General features: G+C 38.7%; 1 protein-coding gene across 2 annotated transcripts in view; it reads right to left on the bottom strand.

Moving 5' to 3' along the window:
- afap1 (actin filament associated protein 1) overlaps nt 1-25,810 on the bottom strand; it is a 55,115-nt gene that overhangs the window by 28,997 nt on the left and 308 nt on the right. The window contains exons 1-3 of one of the 2 annotated variants that reach the window (XM_082151728.1): nt 11,333-11,770; nt 4,020-4,148; nt 3,808-3,890 (exon numbers count right to left, since the gene is read on the bottom strand). In XM_082151728.1, coding sequence (XP_082007854.1) covers nt 3,808-3,890; nt 4,020-4,148; nt 11,333-11,366 — 246 coding nt within the window. In that variant the 5' untranslated portion in view covers nt 11,367-11,770. Of the gene's footprint in view, nt 1-3,807; nt 3,891-4,019; nt 4,149-11,332; nt 11,771-25,810 lie in introns of those variants that run through there. The other variant, XM_082151729.1, reaches the window with a different exon arrangement.

Below are 25,810 nucleotides of genomic sequence, written 5' to 3'. Positions count from 1 at the left end.
CCCCTGAACAGAAACAGCACTCAACACTCATACTAGAAGTCTAGAGATTTAAAATACAAAGAGATTTGATTGAGCCACCAAAAAGAATCCTGTAACCTAATGTTCTTTTTTAACTTATTAGACGAACCAATCACTTATGAGAATCAGCACCTCCAAATCCGAGGCCATGGTTCTCAGTCGGAAAAGGGTGGTTTGCCCGCTTCAGGTTGGTGGAGAGTTCCTGCCTCAAGTGGAGGAGTTCAAGTATCTTGGGGTCTTGTTCACGAGTGAGGGAAGGATGGAACGGGAGATTGACAGACGGATCGGTGCAGCTTCTGCAGTAATGCGGTCGCTGTACCGGTCTGTCGTGGTGAAGAAGGAGCTGAGCCGTAAGGCGAAGCTCTCGATTTACCGGTCAATCTACGTTCCTACTCTCACCTATGGTCATGAGCTGTGGGTTATGACCGAAAGGACAAGATCCCGGATACAGGCGGCCGAAATGAGCTTTCTCCGCAGGGTGGCTGGGCGATCCCTTAGAGATAGGGTGAGAAGCTCAGTCACTCGGGAGGAGCTCAGAGTAGAGCCGCTGCTCCTCCACATCGAGAGGGGCCAGCTGAGGTGGCTCGGGCATCTTTTCCGGATGCCTCCTGGACGCCTTCCCGGGAAGGTGTTCCGGGCATGTCCCACCGGGAGGAGACCCCGGGGAAGACCTAGGACATGCTGGAGGGACTATGTCTCCCGGCTGGCCTGGGAACGCCTCGGTGTCCCCCCGGAAGAGCTGGAGGAAGTGTCTAGGGAGAGGGAAGTCTGGGCATCCCTGCTTAGACTGCTGCCCCCGCGACCCGGCCCCGGATAAGCGGAAGAAGATGGATGGATGGATGGAGACGAACCAATTGCCACCTAGACAACAACTTCTCTAACTGTACTGCACTGCTGATGGGCCTGTTTACAACTGGTTACTTCATGCGTTTTCTCTGATCGGATAGCTATCCCATCGTGAAAAGATCAGGTGTAAATGCCCTGCAAAATGCTTTCGAAATGCTTTTTTTCGATCACTCAAACCACTTCAGGAGGTGGTCTGAGACACATTCCAGCTGAAACTGGACTAGTCTAAATGCATCTGGTTGTTGAAACCACATACTTTATGTATTATGTCATTTTACTCCTCCTTAAAATTGTATAAACAAACATGTGAGAGCTTGTTATAGGCTATGACATCTAATAGCCAGATATGACAGCGCTGTTGCAACTGAGTGTCTCTTCGGCAAGCCGCCGCGCAAACTAAGGCAAATAAAACTAAAAGTAAGTTGGAGATGCTTAACACAATCATCTTCATTAAATCAAGTAGTGTGACTAAATAATCTTACCAGTTCTGATGCCAGTTCTGATAAACAAGCCCGATGTAAGAACGTATTCTACATATTAGTCTATTCATTAAATGCACAAAATTAATTTAAACCAACAGAAATTAGATATACAAAATGGAAAAATGACACAATGACAATTTAATTTAAAAATAATTAACTTAATTTTAATTAAATTAAACCACCTGAGAGCACTCTACGTATAAATGATATATGCCACAGTATTGATAATTACTGATGAAACTAGCCATACAATTAAAATAAAACTTGAACTGGAAAAAAAATGTAACTGGATTTTGCTAACTACAACGTTTGCCACTGTGGGCCCTAAAAGAAAAATTATCTTTCCAAAAGTGTCGGATTCTATGATGGAATCTTGATATGAACGGTCACTGGTATAGCATTTTGGGCGAAGAAGCTTTTACATTTCAAATGTTTCTGTATAGTGGGTTTTGGAAAAAAGTTGTAAAAAAGTAGGCTAAAGCCTACGCAGTTTTTATTCACAAGTATGATTGTCACTCCAAAAAGGGCTATTGAAACTGTGCATGCATGTGCACGTAAGCATAACTCTCACTTGTCTCTTAGTAATAGTAACTATTGGTTGAAAGAGCTAAACTGGTATTTAGCAAGCACTATTCATGAACAAAGTCAGAAATTCCTCCCCTGGGTTCATTATAGTACATGTACAGGGAAGTTTTGCAGTACATTTGCTGCCAAACATTTAGAAACCCAAAGCCACAGAGTTCAATTCAACACAAACACACACACGCACAGAAAGTCTCCAGACAAGATTCTCCCCCTTGCGTACTGTGGCGTCTGCTGTCCTGTCCACGGCCCTATCTCACCACCCACATGCCCAGCTTCAGTCCCTTTCCTTCAATTCCTACGTTTTTTCCCGATGTGGTTTTGACCACTTGGGCCATAGAAGGCTTTAGTCAAACACACATACACACACACTGAATGTGCAGAATTAGGTCTGGCAGGAATATGACAAGGAGTCAGTTTATAAACCTCGCTCACTGACGCAATACTAAATCATCACATAGCTGGAGAGAGAGAGAGAGAGAGAGAGAGAAATGGAATGAAGAGGATGGAGCAGAGGGTGTGGTTGATGGAGAGCAGGAATAAGAAAAACTAAACAGCGCAATGGAAAAGAAAAAAACGAGGGGCGACTTTCGTGTTCTGCCTTTCCTCGGGCAGGTTTTGCACAGGCAGAGGTCCGAGCTTGACTATGGTAAATGGATATTTCTCTTCCCTCATCTCTACAGTCCCACAATCCCCTGCCCGCTCACACCTTCCGAGAACGGGAACAGTCGGCCCCTCACACACACCGGGGTTATGCACGGATGGCTGAGGTAGGAAAGGATGTTTCTAATTATACTGTAAAGTGCTGAGTGTGTAAAGGGTGAACTGAAAAACAAGGTGCTGGGATGTGTGCGTTTGAGAATGACCAACAGCGACCCATGAACACCTGCTATTTATCACAAGCATCTGCTGCTGCCCTCCAACAAAGATGATTGTTATTCTTAGTGTCACACACATGCCAGGAAATACATGCGCGCAGGCGTAATCTGTTTCATGTGTGACGGATGAGACCACATCAGGGTCGTGTGTCGGTAACTATGAGGTCATGTGACAGAAAGCGAAGTGATGTGAACACTTCCTGCTGCTGTTTTACAGAGCTCATAAAAAACACTGAGCACTACACAAAAAGAGACCTTCAAATCACCAGCCAGTGGCAGTCAGGGTTCAGACGACATCACTTCCAAATATAGGACAATGCTATTTTTGTTTCTGGAATGCTAAAACAAACTTAGAAAAACCCTAAACTCACTGTAAAAACCAAAGTTTTCCCTGTTTACTTTTTGTTTAATAGAGCTGGGCAGCAAATTGAACAAATGGTAACACTCTACAGTAATGTTTCATTTATTAACATTAAGTAACATGAACTAACAATGAACAATACTTTTACAGCATTTATTAGTTTATCTTAGTAAATGTTCATTTCAATATTTATTTACACATTTTTTAACATTAGTTAATGCATTGTGCAACTAACATGAACAAAACAATAATACAATAATACAGTACAATAATAATATTTTTACTAGCATTAACAAAGATTAATAAATGCTTTGAAAAATATATTGCTCATTGTCCGTTCGAGTTAGCTAATGCATTAGCTACTGTTAACTAATGAAATCTTATTGTAAAAAGTTACCGAATAAGGACTATGACAACTTTGGTGGCAAAAATAAATTAAGCACATTGTGAATAATACCACAGTTTTAATCATTTGGTCTTTAGGTTTCCTAAAGACTCTCATTAGATTACTTTCCAAATCCTGCCGTGAGTAGGATTTTTTTTAAACAAATATAATACTTTTATTCAGCAAGGATGCATTAAATAGATCAAAAGTTACAGTAAAGTTGCTATATTAATTGTAATAATATGCACATCTTACCATCCAGGGATGAGGAATCTCTGGTAGGGGCATCTGAGGAGGGGCCGGGAGAGAGGTGTGTATCTCTGTCTTACATGAAGGCTCTGAGAGAAAAACAAATTGATGCAGATATTAAGTAGACATGAGTCATGATGATGAACAACATGGTGCAGTGTGAAGAGTTCATCTGAAGTCAAAGGTGAAATGAGCAGTTAAAGTGGGTTTGTGCTTACCTCTAGTGGCTAGAACTCTGTGTAGGATGTTTAATATTTGCTGTTTCTTCTCTCTCACTCCAGCAGTTAAATACTCTCTGTCTAACAACTCCAGAAAGACCCGCAACTCTGCCAACAACTCCTCCATCGCTGAAAAAAAAACATACAATCAGATATTCAATAAGCAAAATAAGAGTACAAGTTTGAGGCATAACATCTTCTGCTTTGTTGATTTTCTCCTATTGACACTGTAAAGATGGGCCGTCAGCATTGCTCTGCCCTGAGATGCTGGCTGGCATCTCGTAAAAGCGGTGAATTATAGGTATCTGTTGGCTCGGCACCTGAGGAATATCAAAGGCTATCAAATGTGAATTGCAGCCCTGGAAAATCAGAGGTCTATAAAACAGCACTACAATGGGCTCGGGCCCATACAAACACATAGCTGAAGGTTTACATAAGGCGCTCGGCTGCTGTAGGGACAGTTTCTTGACGTAAAACAGAGAATAGAGCTCACTGATTAGTGTGTGCTATGAAACGAATTGTGCATAGTGAATTGAGCGTGTCACTGTATGACTGCTGGTCTAGATTCCAGCCATCAAGACTGCCGCTGCACGAACATCTGGATATTTTTCAGGTTGGCTATAGTTCATTTGAATGCAGGTATTACCCTTTAAAGACCCTCCTTCAAGTACGCACAAATCAAATTTGCAGTTTTTTCTATTAAATATTTGAAATGTTCTTGTCTTTAAAGGGAACACAAGACAATAGCTGAAGTTGGACAAATATGGACCAAATACTTTATCTCTGTTTACAGTATATCTGTATTTTCTACAAATACAGTGGGTTAAATGTTTATTTTCCTTTCAGTCGCTCACGTTCGACGTAACGTCGACGTGAGCGACGTAACCAATTACGTCGTCGCGTCGACGTTACGTCGAACGTGAGCGACTGAAAGGAAACCAGGTTTACATTAGTAACCGAGACGTTTTACAATACCCCAGTACAATTGTCCCTTTACTGTTAGTGCTCTAATAAAAGCGATTGTGTTAAATATAGAATTTTAAACCTGCATTTTACATCCAACAACAAATCATTTAGCAAAATGTATATTTCCGAAATAATTATTGTGCTCCAATTATTTTGCACTCCATCAGTGAACTCGCTTACTGTCAGAATGGAAATACTCATGTAACTTTCTAACATTTAGATAAGCATACAACCATAATATATAAGTTATGCACTGAGGAAAGCGTGCCTCAAATGCATTAAACAGTATGCATCTGATAGGAGGGTAGCCGATTTAAGCTACAAGTTTAGGAAGCACGCAACCTCATAAGCAACCTGTGTCCTCCACAACATCAATGTTTATCTATATAAACGTCTCATATCTTATTAAAAAATATATCAATATATCTTACATAAGTCGATATACAGTCCAGCCCTAACAATTAGGCTATTATAAAAAAGTAGAACCTTTATGAACATTTTTCATGCGTCATAGTTAAACTGACTGCCCAAGCATGATTGATTTAGGAAGACATTATGGTGTCCTTTCTTATATAAGGACATCTAATTTAATCATTGGAGTTCTTGTTTTACTGGATAATTCAAATCACATGTTCTTGTGTTCGACTGAATAGACATTTCCTCACAGTATGTTTGAATTGCTCGTCAGTTACTGTTGACTACAGTCTACCATCGTACTTCAACAGGACAACACACTTAAATATTTATTCACAAGCTTTTTAACGCTTTTTGGGATGATTTTTTTCTCCTAAAATATCTATTCTGAAAAACTAGCTTGATGCAAAGCGTATATGATCTATAAATGTGCATAATATATAAAAGACACAAGCATTCTAATGCACACATTACAAAGCACACATCTCTGTTTTAGCGGTAATTTTAAAATTTGAATTTTGATATTTAAATCAGAAATAAATAGTTATTAATCAGAAATAAAAATTGGGAAAAAGATAACTACATTTTGGTGTCTCTAGCAAACAACAATATTTAATTATGGAATTTATATATATATACATATATATATACATTTTCTGCAAATAATATGGTATTCAAATCAACCCCCCCCCCCCCAAAAAAAAAAAATCACAAAAGGATAAGAAATATTTATTATATATTTTTATAAAGGAACATTTTCAACTGTTTTGACGGGGTTTTAGATCTCATATTGCTGTATATAAAGAAAAATACAATAAGCTTATACCATTTCCAGTTGTTCCTGTATCAACTCCCTGTCCAACAGCTTGCATGTCAGAGTGAATAAAGCTAATGAAGCACTTTCAGTAATGGTGGCCAAATAACATGAAAGGAAATACACTTTAAAAACCAACCGAGCGAACCAAATCGCTGCATTAAAGAGCACCAAGTGCCACACAGAAATGAGGACCACCTTCAAACTGCTTGGGGGCAAACAAAGTCAAGAGAAAAAGAATGAGAGAGAAAAAGGACAAGGAGAAAACTTTAAACAATAACAACCACCCACATTCACAATTCTCTAACTCCGATTCCTCATTCACACACTCTCGACTGACTAACCCTAGCGTAAACAAAACTAAATTATGAAAGATCCAAGAAATGAGTCCAAAAAGCCCATCTTTAAAAAAAAAAACGACACACCGCAAGCTTAAATCCTGAGGAATGACAAAATATGTTAACACATCCAGACCAACAAAAAAAAATTAAACAATTCTAGTCTTGTTTTACAAATACCTGCCAAATTGACCAGAAAGAGGCTGATGCCATGCCAGAGAAGGTTTCAACAAGCAAAGCTGATTTTAATTCAGTGTTGACAGAGAGAAATAATGGATGGTATTCAGATTGGTGGTTATCTAGAACCAGTTTGACAAGTTGACCTAGTGAACTCTCAGAAAAACATCATTCACAGCCTCTGCTGAACAAAAATCACATTATTCTATCATTCCAACCCAAATTCAATAATATAGAGGGATGTGGTCTGCAAAAACAATTGTGATGCTGCCAGCAAGCAAGAACCAGTAATATTTGTCTGCTGATGCAGAATATGTGTGCATTTGCGTAGGTGTGTATGTATATGTGGTTACGATCTACCACCCAGGCCGCTGAGAAGCAACAACATCCTTGAAATTCACCAAAATAAATGTGTGTGTGCGTGTGTGTACACGTACAGATTACAGAGAACTTTTCTCTCCGCGCTGTCATCCTATCCGACCCTTCCGTCACATTTTAGAGCAGTTCTCTTTAATGAACCGTTCAAATCCTTATGCACATGATCTATGACCTACCGTATATATAATCAGGCATTAACCCATGCCAAGTTTCTGTGGAGTACCCACCATCCCACATCCTTCACTCACTCTTCTCTTCTTTTATCTCTCTCACTCCCACTTCTCCATTTCAATTTCCATACTGAGCCAAGACGCTTTTTTTCCCCCTCACTTCTCACTTCAGATGGGGAAAGACATGGCGGCTAACAATAAACCTTTGAAAAAAAGAGATAACAAACAACCTTTTGCTTTGTTTAAGAAACCTGCCAAGAACATAAACGTGAACTTCTTGCTCTTCTGTCCTCCCTGACTCCTCATCCAGTGTAGTGCTTCTCTTTGATGTCTGCTGACAGGATCCAGACGGAGAGCCTGAGCCGGTGACAAATGAAATACAACACAAGCTCCTTCATACTCCAATCTGGTCTTACACACCAAAAGCCTTGGAGGCTGAACAGACGGATGGACGGATGGATGGATGGATGGATGGATGGATGGATGGATGGATGATAAAAGGAAAGCATGCCAATCTTGCTTATAACACCTCCATAGTCACATCAAAGATCTTTAAAAGCAAATCAGTTCACTCTGCTATAACAGTGTTTTGTGTAAATAATAGCAAATAAAGCTCTTATATGCCTGAAATTTCAAAAACGTGCGTCAAGTTGCATAATCTATTATAAATCATCAATAAAATTGGACAAAAGTCGTACAATAAATTTTCTTCAAAAATAATCCTCAAATTGTGCTAAAAAATGTTTCCCTAAGCTTTGAATATGCATGTACACATCTTTATTATTTACAACAACAACAACAACAAAAAATTAAAAGGTAAAGTGTCTTTTAGAAATATGTATTTTTATAGTTTTTATGAGAGTTTAAAAGTGAATTTAAATACAGAAAACTACAATTTGAATATTTTCCAAAGCAATAATAAAAAGCTTAATGCAACTGGAACATTTGATTATTTTCAGTTTAATGGATTTTTTAATTAATAGATCTCATGAAAAATGTCCTCAAATCCTTGACCTCTGTGGTTTAGTTTTAACTGAAAGGCAGGACAGTCATCATATTTCGATTGATTTTTCTATGAGTAATCTGTCTCTGTCCATGTCCCTGTTCCACTCGAGCCCAAAATATCAATATTATCAATCATCGAATATATACGGTTATGGTATAGAATCTCTCGTAGATCTGGGTGCCCAGAACAAAATGTTTGGCAGCTGTGAATAAGGCAGCTACTAATCTGTGGTTTGTTAAATTAGGCTGTTTTATGGTTTGGCCTCATCATGGTTACCGCTCACTGCCACAGGCCAGGGCACAACAGAGTACCACTCCGGCTACACATGCCTGGAAAATAGTAGAAAACTACAGGAGAGAAGAAAATATTCAACAGATGCTCCACTGTCCCACTAATGATGGCCTTCAATAGGAGCATCTGTGTAGTCACATATATCAAACGCACCGGGATCATCAATAAGACTAAGAGAATATCTCAGCTGTGTGATTACATTCATCTCTGTGTTTGATTATATGTGTGTACTATCCATGTGTGTTCACATGAACATATGAGGAAAATACTGAGGTTTCAATTATGAAAGGATGGTTTAAAATATACGTCCATAAATGTGTACTTGTGTTTATGAGTTTGTGTGTGTGTGTATATAATTACAGAGCGCTAACTCCTAAACCACAGTGGGCAGAGGGGTGGGAGAGAGAAGCCACTGGTTACAGAAACCTTTAAGAATCATCCTTCTAGAGGGTGGGGGAGACTCCGTGGTGCCTGGGAAACTGAGCCGAGAAGTGAGTGTATCAACTTTTTATGTGTGCATTTATGAATGCTCACCAGCATTGGAGTATTAGCCTTCCAACAATTACTTGGGATGAATTGAAGCATATTTATGAGTTTACCGTGTACAGGGTGATCAGTTTACAACACTGATCATACAAAATACATTTTTAATAACCAGATCAGCATATTAGAATGATTTCTGAAGGATAACGTGACACTAAAGACTGGAGATATGGATGCTGAAAATGCAGCTTTGCCATCACAAATTTCTTTTTTTACATAGAAAACAGTCATTTTAAATTGTAAAATATTAATGTATTTTTATCAAATAAAAATAAAATAAAATAAACTTTCTGACCCCAAACTTCTGAATTTTTTTTACATTAATTTTAAAAATGTGTCATTATTGTAAAATACAACATCAAATATTCTATGTAAATCTATGAATGTTGACAATTTAGTTTATGCCACAATTATGCTTCCCATCCCCATCATGATCTGCATATTGAACAATAACTGAATATTAAATAAGGCTGAACTAATGGTCACAAAAATATACTCAACTTAATAGCCAATGTCATGGCGAACACACTGACCTCTCTGGCACTCTCCCCTTAGGGACAATGTAGAGAGCCATTAACACTCTTTGTAGAAAGAGCAATTGAGAGAGGAGAGAAAAAAACAGAAATATATGATAAAAACTGCAGTAGAGCCAAGCAGTTGACAGAATGGGTGGAAAAGACAGAGCAAGGCAAAGGCAAAGTCAAAGAATTCTCTTCTTGCCTCTCGTCTTTTTTGGGTCAGACATCTCTACTTGGAGGGAAGGAAGGGCTTTGGGGGTTTCTTGGCACGTGTAAGCCTTTAAAAACTAATCAGTGTGGAAACTGTCAGAGAGGAGACCCCCTAAAATAAAGCCAAGTAGGCTAACAGACCAATACCCACATCACACGCTGTAATCGAGTGCCAATTCATGCCATGTCAGACTGGTCTAACAACACAGTGCCATATGTTCTTAAATACCAATAAACACATTAACCACCAGCGCAGCCCAGTATGAGCTTTAAAACAAGAGGAAAAGTTCAAATCCACAAGGAACATTGTCACATCTGGAACCATGCTGACATGTTTTAGTGCAAAAACTCATGTAAGGGATAATCATATATGGTCTTTAACACTAAATAAACCCCAAGCAGTGTGACCAGGACCCCAAAACAAAGCAGAGGGGTCTTGTAACAACCTGAAGGAGTTTATTTTGCAATAATGTTACAGACAGTGGTCCATATCTTGGACAACAGTCATTCTGAAATGTAATGTTTGACTACTACAACTGACCAATTAGAATAAAGTATTTAAGAGAGCAATGCAACAATGCTATGGCAAAAAAACACACACACATTGGCCCTTTACAACAAAACTCCAAAGCTAATGCTACGCCCTGCACTCAGATACCGTTAAACCACTGTGGACAATAGGGCTCTGTCATATCCAACCAAGTGCATTGTGATGCACATACAGGATACCTGACACCTCACAGCTGCCAGCCAACCAGTCAATCACAGATGCCCTGCCTATCCAGCTCATGTTATGTTTTCGAAAGTGCAGACTTCTGTGACAGAAGATAACAGGGCACCTGCATGTATCACCCTAGAGTTATTACGGGTGACTGGAATCACTCTTCTGATTGAATTATTAAATTTAACACTTGTATTATAATACTATTCAAATAAAATGTAAAAGAGAATTTAGACCTATTTATTTTAATTAACTGCAAATCTGAACATTACTGAATAACATAGCAAACAAATAGCACGAATTCCTTGCAACATGTCCTTAAATTTACCGCCTCTTCACATTTCAAATTGTAATGGCTTTTCTAACTGACCTGAGAAGAGCTGTGAGGGATTCAAATGAGAAGTCTGACTCATGGGGTGAACTCAGCTCTTCCCAAACCGAGACGGTAATATATCGCCTTTGAAATGTCCATTATGTGAAATATTTGTATTTCCTCACTTACTGTTTCTTTTAAATTAAATTAAATTAATTTAAAGTTAATACGAAAAAAATATTTTACAAACTTCTTCCTCTCAAAAAGCGCGAGGATGTAGGCTAATGAGAAATGCGTTTCTTTCATACACTTTGTGATACTGCATGCATCTCCCTAAAGATACATTGTTCTTTCATAGGCACTATAAATTACACGTGGACAGGCCACAGTAATATTAATCAACTATCTCAAAGCATGCAATGAATCCACTCATGGAGATAGTCTGGACACTCACCCCTCGAGGCGAACAGTATGGGGTCGCTCCGCATCTTAGAGTCAAACGCATTTAACTCCGGGTGGGTACTAGGGGTTGCAGGCGTGTGTCCGACAGCTGCTGTATTTCATTAAAATCCGCGCAACAGAGCAGTCTCTGTTTCCACCTCTTTCTCCCTATGCAAACCAGCAGAACTCCGCTCGCTTACCGCCCGGCAATGTCTCGTTTCCTCTGAAAACCTCCCCTGACTTTCTCCTCGATCCGGACACAGAGCAGCTCTGTTCGCTTTCTGTTTATCGAGATCCCGACAGCACAACGCTGCGCCTTCGAAGGGAAGCGCTGCTTGGAGACTTAAAAGAAAATCGTTCACTTTCTCTCCATGTCGTGCTCGGCGAAAAGTGGGACCTCCTTCCTTTCTATTTAGTTTCCTCTCCCTCTTTTCTCCGCCCTGTAGCCCCACTTCTCCAATTCCACAGCTGGATACAGCGTGTGTGTGTGTGTGTGTGTGTGTGTGTGTGTGTGTGTGTGGAGAGGCACGATTAACGAGCACTTAATGTTTAGTGAAACTTGTGCAATGATACGTTTATTATTACCATATTTTAGATTAGAACATTATCTCAGAATCATCAAGAATCTCTGTATCGTTGTGTGTCTTCAAAGAAAACTTAAAAAAATCCATACAAGCTCAAGACAAGGAAAAACTGGTTCATATTGATCTAGCTAGGCCTATTTTCTAATAAAATCTTCTCATCAATCTTGCTCAACTAACAATATTTTAATTAAATAAATAAATCGTAATTGTAACTGTTTGCCATTGTATGCATGTAGATCAGACGAGCCCAGACGAAAAAAAGGTTAGCTGCTTTAGTCCCTGCTTTAGAACCAGCTTCCAGAAGAGATCAGATGTGCTCCTACAGTGGTCACATTCAAATCCAGACTCAAAACACTTCTGTTTAGCTGTGCATTTACTGAATGAGCACTGTGCCGCTGTTCGTCCGACTGTACTGTATTGTATTTCATTTGATTTTTCTAAACTGTTTTAATTATTCTTGTTTCTTTTTATTATTTTAATTTCTTCTATGTAAAGCACTTTGAATTGCCATTGTGTATGAAATGTGCTATATAAATAAACTTGCCTTGCCTTGCCTTGCTTTATTCTAGCACAAGTGAACATTCTTCTCTGCCAAGTTTATACATGCATTTCTATAAATGAATCATCTATTTATGGATTAATAATTACATGTCAATCATCTGAAAGGGTCTATAAAAAGTAAGAAACTCTATAATCACAGTGTCAGCGTGGTTGAAAACAGCAGGGTCATTGACCTACAGATGTTTTAACAATGCTTTAATCGACAGCCTTTCATGACTAAAAAAAAGTGAGTTTTTTCCAATAACTTTAGTCCCTGTTTAGGGTTAGGGTTAGGAATACGGGGAGATGGGTTCAGGCCAAATACCAAGCTCGGAGCCCTCTCCTCGGACGGCACGCCAAATACGCATCTGACTTATTTGAGAGTGTGAACTCGTGAACTATAAGTCAATGTAAAAGCATGTCTGGATTGAAAAACCAGCAGGATATTGTATCTGGACAGTGATCCATGTATTTGACCTTGGCACAAAAAACAACTAAATGCTCTGACATCATACTGGGGAAAGAATCAAATTGATATGCAGACATTAAGTCCACCCAAAGCCGGCAGCACAGCGGAGAGCAATAGTATCGTTGACTCAGAGGTTTCAACACAAAGCCTGCATTCCCCACAGTATCAGATTCAACACTGTATCAGATTCAAACAAGTGCCAGTTTTACGATAACATACTTATCTGTGTTCTGTTTGTTTAGTTGCTTTCCTTTTTATCAGTTGGGGTATACCTTGTGTTTAACTTTGATTGCAGATGTTTTGATAAAACAAGAGCACTGAAATATGCATTGTCAACTGCTTCATGTGGCATCACATGAAAGTAATGACAAAGCCATGTTTATTATCCACTCACATTAAAAAAGGCGCAATCTAGAGAGAGTTATGTGCATGGCGAAGAGAATAGGAAGAGAGAGTTAGGTTACACTGAACTAAATCTTTGAGGTCATTATAACTGCACAATTCAATACAGTGATATCTTAGAGGAGTCAAAAGTCTAGAGAGATACACCAGAAGAGCTGAAAAAAATAGGACTACATCTGTAAATTGTGAAACTATTGAGTCATTTAACTAATTCCTAATGAAAGATAGGCTACATGAAATACACAAATTGTACTTAAACAGAAACAAAGAAAAACATTTGTATCTGATGTTAACCACAATATGAGTAAACCACATATAAACTGTATCTCTTCCCAGCTCCAGACACACTGTTAAAAAGTAATTATGTGACACCCTTCTAACATGACTTGGTCCTCACATCACGTGCTCAGGATGTTGAAAGCAGGGTGGAGTACTGGCAAACTGATGAGGAGTGTAAGCTTTAAACAAACAAATCTCTAATGAAGCATTAAAGAGCCTGGTAGCCAGTGGAATGACTGTTTCCTCTGGGTTCCACAGCAGGGCATTCATTACAGCAAATGCTATTTTTCCAGGGGCAACACATGAGCTGAATTCAAAGTCTTTCGAAGTGAATCTCATAGAATGTGTCTCTGTGTCACTCATCAGTGTTTATGTGTGTTCATATCTCCAAGGAATGCAGCAACAATCTGTGCCAAACACCTAATTACTAAGGTGGCTGGCCTCGCTGGCAAAAAAACACAAACCAAAATCATATGCACACCACCTGCAAGACAATAGATTTTTAGATTCCACAGACAAATTCATTTAAATGCTCTAGAGGCTGTTGTTTCTGTACTCTATTAAAAACTTATTCCTGAATGAACCCTTTGACATTTCTTTTTTCAGCCCTGAAATGCTTGCAGGACTTGCTGAACCTTTATAATTGCTGGACAATGTTTATCAATGGACAAAGTTATCTGGAGTGTTGCAGAGTGTTTTTGATTCATTTAAAACAACTGAAAATCATCTCTGCAATCTGCACTGCTCCTCTCAGTATCCAAACAGCAGAAAAGTGACTAAGATTTTAAAAGACATTTGGCTGTACTCTGCTCCTACACACACACACACACACACACACACACACACACACACACACACACACACACACACAGTATAATCAAGCCAAAGCTTTAAGGAATTAACAAAGAGTAGACTGACAGATTTGCTGTGCCTCCTGTGGTCCTAAATCCTGCCTAACCCTTTATAGCCAACAATGCATGCTTTTCTTAATTAGAATATTATTCATCTAACTCTAGTCAGTCTTGAGATAAGCCTGTAGATAGGATTGATTCATCTATGTATTTGCTATAAACTGGTGGATTTCCATAATATCATTAAAATAAAATTTAAATATTTGGCCTGAGAGAAAACACATACTAGATTAGATTAGATTAGATTAGATTCAACTTTATTGTCATTACACAAGTACAGGTACAAGGCAACGAAATGCAGTAATACATTGAGATCTGTGGTCTCACAGAAAGTTAATTTGTGCCATTCTGCAGAGGCTGTAGTTATTTCTACAGATGTTGCTGTTGTAAATACCTCGGATGTGTTCAAACTTAAGGAAATGTGCTACATGAACTGCAATGCTTCAAACAGCAGTCAGCATACACAATGGCACAAGAGCAACAAACTCAATGGCAAAAACCTTGGCATCATTTTCATTGGTTGCTCTCCAGTTCGCAGTTCCCCCCTGATAAGATGTTATCTCATGGAAAATGAAACGCACACATATCGACTTACACAGGCGGTAAATTTGAATAATGAAGCTTTCTGAGCTGTTAAACTGCAACCAAAACTCTGTATACATGTCTGGAGAAATCGTCATCATCATTGTCTTCATCACAAGCAATCAGTCTTCATAGACTCTCCATATGGCTATGAGGTAAAGGCCGCTCTGCTCAGCTGCAGTTGCGTAATTTGACACCATAGTCATTTTATAGTGCAGAAAGCCTAAAAAGCTGTAGCGCATATGGACGGGCAGTATGGAACACTGGCTGTGGTCCAGCGGAGGAAAGCCTTGATGGAGGGAAGACAGAGCAATGGTAAGGAGTTAGAGTATTTAAAAACTAGGTCAGAATCGGAGTGAGCAGGACTGCCTTTTGACACTGCTCACTAGTAATATCCTGGCTCAGTTTCAGACATACATTGTGCTGTGTTTGGGTTGGGCAGGATCAGCTGGATAGTGCACTTCAAACCAGTCCAATAAGGGGTCTCAGAAGAGATACACAATCCTATATCCTTGAAAAACCCTAAAAAAAGACTTTGACAAAAAACAGCTCAACATTCCTTACATGATATTCCAGAATAGTGCAGATGAGGCTACACTACAGTATGTTCTCGCTTTTTACTTTCTTTACATTGATGTGTATGCTCAGCCAAGAAAAGGAAGTGCATTTACATGCACACTTAAATTTTGATTTTCATCAGACTAGAGAAATATATATATATATATATATATTTAAATGTCATGTAAATAGTTTAGTCTGACTAAAATTGTACCAGTCAGAATTTTGCATTTTTTTCTCTCCAAGTGCCTCAGAGCATTCTATTCATTATTAAGCACTGAAAGTTTAATTCAGTTCAAATGTATTTCCATGCTGGTCTTAAAAGAAATTGTCAAAGTACAATGAGTAACAAGTAAAGTGTTGACAAGGGCAAGGTGACCAACACAAGAGTCCAATTTGGGTTCATTTGAGTCCATTTGTTAGAGCTAATGGAGTGGACAATGTTGAAGACCCATCTGCAAGTTATCAGCAGGACTGAGCAGCTGCATGAAGCTCATCCTGTGCTTTCTTCTATCAATCTATACAGTATCCACTGCTTTGCACTAATAGCTAACTCCTCTGTTTCCCCAGACCGGTCAGATTCTTCATCATTTTGTGTATTTTTGTCTTCCTTCATCCATAAAGTCCTCCTCCTACTTCTCTGTCCATTACATTTCCTTCCTCCCTCTTGTTCTTCTTGATGCCCATTCTTGATAACATACACATAACCCTCCCCCAATCCACACCCAGTCTCAAGTCCCAGCTGCTATAGCCAGGGTGCCTCTTTAGCTCCAACGGTCCAGAGGAAACAGTCAGATGAATGGATGAATGGATGGATGGATGTACGAAGGGGAGGATGGCCCAGCAGGACAAACAGTCACAACCACTAATACACACTCAACACACACACCTCCCTCCATCAGACCATCCCACTACTTCGAGGCTCAGTCCACCATCTGGCCAGGCTGAGACTGCAGACGTGTTGTTGGTTATGGCTGGTCAGCCCTATGGGGGTAGGAGACCCAATTAAGAAACCAATCTGCTTTAATGCAAAATGTATGAGCCCCCATCCCACAGTTTTTTCCAATGCTTTTTTTTATCCGGTTCTTCCTCGATCGCCGCACACAGCAATCAAATACAAATCCTCTAAGAACATAGCGGACATCATACAGTCCTTCATTTCCTCAGATCCAGGCACTTTCCATCAGATGATTTTGATAAATGTTTCAGCCAGACTCCGCCAGATCCACAGAAATTGATTTTCATCAGACCTCAGGGAGGAAGTACGCCCCCGGAGATCCAACATCATGTATTTGTGCAGAGTGCTGATTTAGGATCAGATTTTCACATTGTTTACTGGGGTTTAAGCCAAGAAGTGCAAAGGAGCAGCTCTGATCCAGAGACAGCATTCCTGATATATGATCTTGTACATATATGGGTCCCGGCCTCTCACAACAGACCAAAAGGGAGTGAGTCTAGTGTTGATAAATCATCCCAACAAAAAAAGAAAAGAAAGACGACATAAAACAAAGGCAAGAGCACTGTTGTCATGGCCAGTAAGACATGGGAGCTTATTCATTTTATCTGTTAGATGACAATTCTCGTTAGATTGAGTCACACAGTCCTGATTTGTGTCCATTATGTTAATTCTGACCCCAAGCGAACACATACTATAGACCAGGAGGCCTATTATCACTGAGGGGGACAGATGCTACATTTATATAAGCAAATAGCTTAATATGTTTATACTCCTGTAGCATGCTGTTACCTTTTTATTTAAGCAAATAGCATCAAATTGATGGCTTAATCGAACTAAAAAGCCATGTAAACACCTAAATTGAGGTGTTGATCCAGATTTTTTATTGGAAGGGGTGGCATAGACCTGAAATTATTCAATCAATAGCAAATAAGTGATGTTATAAGCGTAAAAACCTGAATCCAATTATTTTCTCAATCAGGTACCTTGCGCGGCGACTGGGCACTGCATATGCGCTGGAGTTTGGTTTGGAATACATGAAAAACACATGTACCGGTAAACAAATTTGTGAATCGGATTGCAAAGTTTAAGTTTCATATGAACAGAACTTTCAGAATCTGAAATCAGACAGATTCATGCAGATTGATGAAAATTTGTTCATGTAAAAACATACCTACTGACTTGCCACAGAAGAAAGATATTGAAAGCATGCAAGGCCAGAGGGAAAGAGAGAGGATATGGTTGAAAGGGAAGGGAGGAGGTGGATGGAAAATAGGAGAATTCACCTGCCAGACACACATTTTAAAGCCTCGCCCCTACTGTCAGGAAGCTTGCCAATCAGCTTTAAAAATCCAGCAGTCCCTCAAATATTCACACTGATCTTTGTCTTCTATGTTGAACTTTTACACTAAAAAAATATGGATTGATAGAAAAATCATGGTTCCTTTCTAGATGTAGTTGGAGTAAAAATGATGTAGTATATATATATATATTTTTTTTTTTGCAAAACTACTGATTACAAATGCAAATATTTCAAATCAGCCAGCTTTAAACTGCTTGGTTAAAATACCCTAGCATTGTAGCAATCTGTTGCTTTTGTTGTATGTTATTTCTTATGATATCTTTTTATATTGTTTTATTACCTTTGGCTTTTCTGTAGTGGTTTTATGTCTAGTTTTGTGTTGTTTCGTGTAGTGTAGCATGTAAAGACAAAATATGTAAAATTCCTGTCTTTCAGATTTGTGTTTTGTAAACACTGTAAAATTATACTCATCATTCTCTGTGAGGACAGCATAAGAGGCGGCGGCTCTGTGTGCAGCCAATGGCGGTGCTTTAGAGGACCATTGAGGAGAGAGGGGTTATGGGAATAGCATTCCAAAGAAACATCTGCAAAGCTTCAATGTAAGAGTGCTGATTGACAGCAACAAAAAAAACAATTATCACACACTGAGTGAAAGAGACTGGGAGAATAGGTAAAAAGATGATGAAGTCTCTTACACACACATCTCACTCACTCACACCATCTACAGCCACAACATATTCACTCAGATAAATTGTCCACCCAAATGAAAACTAATGCAGCACAATATGGAGAAAAATGTGAAATGTTACAGAATTGTTGAATAATGTGATGATGTGATGTGTTAAATCTAAGATTGTGAAATTTTCGGAAACATTTAGCACATGTAGAATGACAGTGGCCATAGACAGGAGGCACACACTCGCAAACACATTCACTCTAGGTTCTCAAAGGTATGCAACAGACTGCTCCATCCTGAGACTATATAAAATTCATGGCGTATTAAAAAAAAGCATGACGCAGATTGCTTAACGGCTGTCAAGCCAGTTGCAATGAAAATAGTGTGCATGCTTTTTTATCATTATTACGGTCATCTACAAGCAGCACAAAAAGACACGTTTTTTGTTGAGTTGATCAGCAAGTCTTAGGAAAGAACCCCACATCAATCAGATTACACAATAGCCTGTTATTTTCTTCTTAAGAAACTTCTTAAGATTACAAGAACAGCACTTAAAAACATTCTTATGTCTCAAAATTTATTTTCAAGTAGATTTACATGAATCCGGCACCAGCTTTTTTTTCCACAATGTTGGACTAGGTGCTGATGTTATGTATGCATCAGTCTAGGTCGGATGACCTCTTTTCCCACCAACCAAAGCAAACCAAACTCTGACACCAAACGGCACCAAAAGCAGACAAGAAAAGTGCTGGTGTAAAAGCACACTAAACTTGAAGCTTCAGTATGAATAGCCTCTGGGATCTGTCTGTGTGGGTGTGTCAAGTGTGAAATACAGAGGAAGAAGGAAAGTATTCCCATAAATCATAACACCTTGACATTAACCTAAATGCACAGTCAATTTAAAAAGACAAGTCTAGAGGCCTTAGCACTTAAATGCTCACAAACTTTCCAGATTGTAACCAGAACTTAAGCTACACCTTAACACACATCACATAGCACTGAACACCTGATTATTTTTACCAGCAGATCTATACATGCACATAAGCACATCCATTTAGTACAGAAAAGCCTGAATCCACTATTCCAAAAACATGTGAAAACAAGTCTTGGCTAAAATCCAAACTAAGCATTTTACCCAAATACCCAAAGGACAAGTTGCCTTCATTATCACCCTATAGCATACGCCCCTACTAAAAATAAATTGGAATTGATGGAAAGTGGGTAACAATGACATAAAAGGGTGGAAAAGCATAAAAAAAGAGGTGTGTGAGTGAGTTTGTTCGCACACACACAAGCATATTTTTGGAGCATTAAAATATACGCACTCCCACTGAGATTTAGAACCCAAAGGCTGACTCACTCTTACTCCCTTTTTGACCCACTACAGGAAGTGGCATAATCTATTAGTCACTGCCACTTTCCCCATGGACTATAAAGTGATTCCTATAAAGTGGGCCTCTTATGTTTCCATCACATTGTTGTTTTACGCACTACAGTGAATGTGTGTGAGAATTCTTTAATTCCTGTCTCTATTCATCTGGCAAATCAAAATGAGTGTAAGGAAATAAGTAAGACAGGCACGAAAAGGCATGCAGAGCGGCAGAGAGGAAAATAAATGACTGTAAAAAGATGAGAGAGCTGCCTCAAGGCTTAAATACTATGTACAAATACACCTGCAGGATCAATAACCCAAAGACACAGATGGCGCTTGTTTTTAGAGCAGAAAGAATTTGGCGAAGAAAGCCAGATAAAGAGAGTTCAAGAAGATCAGCTGTTTTATAGGATAGTAGAGATACAGATACAGAAGGAAATCAAGATCGTCTGTATTGCCTAATGCCTACACGTGTTTGAGACAGTGTTATTATTTATTAATATTTTGAATTGGCTGTTATTTTTTTATATTTTAAGTTTTAACTTTAGTTCAAGTGATGCTGTTATGTGCTTAAAATTTAAAGTTCTATTTTCTTTAGTTTAAGTTTTTAAAGTTTAAGTTTTTCATTTTTTTGTATTTTAATTTAGATTTTTTTCAATTAGCAAAAAAATGACTTTCAATAGTGTCAGTTTTAGTTAACAATAACACAACTTATTTGGCATCAGGGGAATGCGCTTACACACGCCTGCAGATTTTATATTTGAATATTGATGCATTTTTAAGGGAATTGTAAGGTATCAAATCAAGTCAATCAAACCGAAAATCTTTAGAATCTGTGAAAACAAATAATAATTTTGTTCTTAGAAACCTAAGCTAGCAGCAGCTCCTAAAAGCAACAAACAACTACAGCACACTGTGCATTAATTATTCATGCTAACTATTCTAGCATCTGTTAGCTATAAAACAAGTCTTTACAGAAAGACTGTTACCTTGGCTGTGACAACACCCTAAAAACAAAATACTTCACCAGAGTTTCCACCCAGCAAATAACACTGACCACATCAGTCTAATCGGATCCCTCTCCGCCTGTGATGTGGTCAGGAGTGTTAAGAACCACAGCGACTTTCATGTTCTGTATCTTTGCCACAGTTTCCACAGCACCTTCTTCAATCATTTGCTTTTCCCTCTCTCACTTTCCATCTCATAGACAAATAACGGAAAGGGGCGGAAACAAAAAATGACAGAGACAGAAATTACAGTAATCCTCTCTACTTATTTAAAATGATTCAGAGATATTTCAATGATGAGAGCAAGAGAAAGAGCCAACTGAAGAAAATGAAATCTTTCTAAAGAGCATGAGGCATCAGCTTTCTTAGACAGTGACTCAGAGGCCTTGAGTTCAGCTTGGTTTACAGCACAGACACTCTGAGCCTACAAACACATACACACACACACATACTCAAATGGGCAAGTTGAAGTATAAGTACCTACTTTTTGAACACAAACACACTTGAGTGTTTTGAGTTTGACATAAAGAAGAAAAAGCAAAGCTACCCTCAAATCTTCCCTCTGGCTGTGTCTCGATGTGAAACCCTAATGGGACAACATTTCCAAAGCTGAAGAAGAGCCAAAGGCATGCAACACCACTTTTTCATGTTTTACTTGAAAGATTTGCCACTCCAGTCCAGTCATGTTACAGAGCCGCAGGGAATATGCATGAATGACAACTCTGGAGAGACGTCTCGCACAGCTGTTTGAGATACTTCTGAACTTGTGCACATAATTATTGATAATAATAAAATAAAATTAGGTCTTTTAAAATTTTTGCCCAACTTGTACAACCTATAAATTCATATATAATTGTAATCACTGTTATTACACTACATTCTGTATTTGACAAGCACAGTTGTGAAACAAGTCTGAGACGGGACATTTTGAAGGGCTTGACCCTGAATTAATAGCCAAAAGTCTTTAGCATCTCAGCAATGAACCATGATTTGCTACTAGCTAGTCGGTTGCAGATGGTATCCGGGAAAGCATTTCATTGGACAAAAGTCTGTGTAGTCAAAAGTCATTAATCACCGTTCTAAATTAATGCGCTGCCTTCAACGAAGCATAAGCTCACACATACAGACACGATCACGCAGCGCACACAGAAAAATTCAGGATTCAGGAGCACAGAAACTTCTTGTCAACACTGCCCTGCGACTTGTATTAATAAAATAGCTTTGCTACTGAAAAGCTGCATTATATTTCTCAGCAACGAGATGGAAGCATTGCTGTTTTTGAAGTAATTAAACTAATAGCTTCACTATTAAAGACGCTGCAAAAACGCTATTCAAACACGCATAATCTCTCTCTCACCAATTCATTCACTGTAAAATAATTTTGGAAAATTGAGGAAATTGACAATTATATGTTGGCTCAATAAATTACTTCCAAATAATTATCCCCTTGCAAAAAGAAGCATTGTTGTAAAACTAGCTCAAGGTCTTCACTTAAAATTAAAATTGTATATTCACCGAACATATTTAGTTGTGCTCAATCAATCTATCAAGTCGAGGTGAAAAATTTTTTTGGCTGAACAAGTCCTACATCCCAAAAACTGTATACGCATGCGCAAAATACGCCTGAGGAAAAATGTTGGTATCACTACTCCTTTTATCCCTGGCCGAGGGATAAAAAAAAGGCCGGGCGTGGCGCACATGTGATGCTCATTAGTAATCGCTAGATAGAATCGCTTCTTTCCCACAGCTCTCTGCCCAGCCCTGCTCGCCACAAAGGTACTTTCACCAAATATCCTGTGTTGGAATTGATTTATTAATAAAGTGATGTGATAAAATGTCAACCCTGTTGTCTATTAATTTTGCTTAATGTATTTATGTTTTGCCAAAATAACTGACGAAAATTAACCATCTTACCCATCCAGTTAGCTTTAACTTGTCAATGCTGGCAAATGACCAATACCTGGAGCTGCACGATTCTGGATAAATTGAGAATCACCATTTTTTTTGTTTCAAATAGAGATCACGATTCTAAACAGAAAACTAAACAAAATAACATGTAATTTACCGAAGGTTCTGACAAAAAGTTAATTGCTGCAGAGTATTTAAAAATGTTTAATTCATTTGAATGAATTCTAATTAAAAAAAGGTGAAAAAAGGTATGATTCAGTGAATCATGAATAGCCTACTTCACTTGTTTCATTAATGGATGTATCACCGTTTTTGAAGGAATCTTTTGAATTAATAATTCAATGAGGAATACATTTTTCAACAGTCACTTGTCAACACCTAGTGGGCGTACCAATGTAATGATACAATCTTTATTTGAAGTGCCAAGACACTTTCAAAAGGTGATTTGCTCTATTTTGATCGCAGTGTTAACAGAAATATCCATACTGTGATTTTGAAAACACTGTTTGTGAAGCTGTTTCGTACCTATAACGTTACATGATAAATGCTCTCTCTGGCTCAGTGGCAGAGCGATCACAGATTTGAATGTCCCGGTGTGATTTTGTCAAAGGTTTAATAGACACAGGAGAATCGCTGTCATTTAGGAATAAGAATGTGTGGGTTAACAATGAATCATGCAGCTCTACCAATACTGCTTCTCCCTACACAGAGTACATAGTCTGCATAGGGCACCAACTACCAAGCTCACATAAACACAACAGGACTGAGTATATAAAAAGGTTTAATAAAACAAAGACATGACATGAGCCCAACTGGTAGAGCATGGTGCTTGCAACTTCAAGCTCATGGGTTCGATTCCCAAACAAAGCATTTGCCACTGAAAGTTGTTTTTTATAAAAGTGTCCGCTGAATGCATAAATGTAATGATGCATGTTACATTTCCTTATCTCTCTAATGCGTCTATACACATCTTTACATATACCAATAGAACTTCCCATAGAATCACTGTCAGAGGTCAGGAAGTGGTTTGGTATTGAGTCAGAGAAAGAATCAGCAGCTGTTTACAGCTGTATTTGACACACACACTCACACAATTAAACGACATGCTGCATCCTGAGGCAGACTAATATAAACCCACTGGAGACTCTGTTAGTCTGTGAAAACTATCCTAAGGCACAGACTGCTAGACTAGAACCACAAGAGAGGAAAAACAGCCTGGACGGGAACTTGAATTCAGGTTACTATAAAAGAAAAAAACTGCATTACATTTTCCCCATCATTCAAAGCAGTGAATAATGAACATCCACTAAATGTCTGTAGTGTACGACTGCTTTTTTTCCTCTTGCAAACTAAGCAAGACCGGTCATCGATCTTTGGCCTACACAGATGCTGTAACAATGCAGGTCCAGATGTGCACTAGTAATGATGTCACTGCATTAGCAATCAGACATTGGGCCACATGTACAGACCAGTCATCAAGCTATCAGAAAAAAGACCAAACTCCCACTTACAGAGGCCATGCAACACTCAGCTATAATGGTATTTAGCCCTCGGATGACCTCACTTTGTGTGGTTGCAGAATTCTTCAAATAAAGTGTAAATGAACAAGCTATTCTATTAGGGCGCAACATGATTTTTCACCTTAAATGGCATCAATCTACTTAAAAATTTTTTAAATAAAATGCTGTTCATTGATTCATGGTGTTCATTCTCCACCAGATCGATATGAAACCGCCCGTAAAATCAACATTTACTTAAGAATGGAAGGAAATATTATTTTTAAAGGGTGGGAAGCAATAAAGAAAGGTATTTTGTTTCTGCTCTGATTAGGAAGCAGAACATCCTGAATTGAACCTCCTGTTTGTATGATACAAATTCCCAAATGAGCCAAATGCAGACGAACAGGTCAAGTTAGGCTCCATCGCCCATTTTACCAGATGGTCCTTGACTAACATCCCTCAAAGCGCTTGGTCACACCCATTAAACTCTACACTGGCTATTGATCAAAGATGCTGAGCTTTGTCCACATGCTTATCTTTGTTTTTCCAAATGATCGTATTTCTAGCCAAGGAGTCCAAGGACTGTGTTTGGCCAAACCCAACCTGTTCCAGTCAATTCTTTCTTATTTTCTTTACCTGGTTTGATTGTTTTGAGACAGTCTGGACAGTGAGATATGAGACGCAGCATGCAACTTTGGTGGCTTTTAATGTTTTGTCCTGTTTTCCATCATCTCAGAGCCAGAGTCAGTAATGCTAACAATGCACAGGATGACTGTTCTTGTCCGCTCTATTGTCAGTAATTCCCTGAGGAAAACTGGAGATGGAAAACACTTTCACATGGTTCCAACATTCTTTATATAAATAGCCTGTTTAAAACAAACATCATCTGAACTTGCAAAACACCTGAGAACAACAGTAACAAAGTTGCTTAAGAAAAATGAGGGTCAACTAAGGTAAACATAACAATAAAATCTTAGACATAGGGTGGCGATTATGGTGTTGTCATTGACAAATATGCTTCAGTTCATCCTCATATAAACCACAAAAACATAATCCAGCTTCTTTGTCTAAGTCATCCCACTGAAAAGTATCAAATTAATAGGATTTGTTCTTCATAATTTAGCTTTTCACCTCTCTCTCTCAGCCCCTCCCCCCTTAGCATAATCAGAGACTGGGTCTCGAGACGCCAGCTGATCCCTGCAGGCTCGCGCTATTCAACACGAGCGCTGCACATTCATCAGGATGCCTCGTGCTTCTTTGTGCTCAGCCTCACCTCCAAAACAAGAAAAGGGTTGATGGCAGCACCAAAAAAATACTAATATTACTGCAGGATGACAACTTCAAAAACTGTTTTATGTTAGCCTATTATTATCATTTTGTAAAGAAACAGAAAATGGAAAGCAAGCCTATCACACTTAAATATGCAAGGGAGAATTGAGAATTGAA

The sequence above is a fragment of the Leuciscus leuciscus genome (genome assembly GCF_965113295.1).
Source record: "Leuciscus leuciscus genome assembly, chromosome: 21".
NCBI classification, from domain to species: domain Eukaryota; kingdom Metazoa; phylum Chordata; class Actinopteri; order Cypriniformes; family Leuciscidae; genus Leuciscus; species Leuciscus leuciscus.
This window is presented reverse-complemented; position numbering and strand designations above follow the sequence as displayed.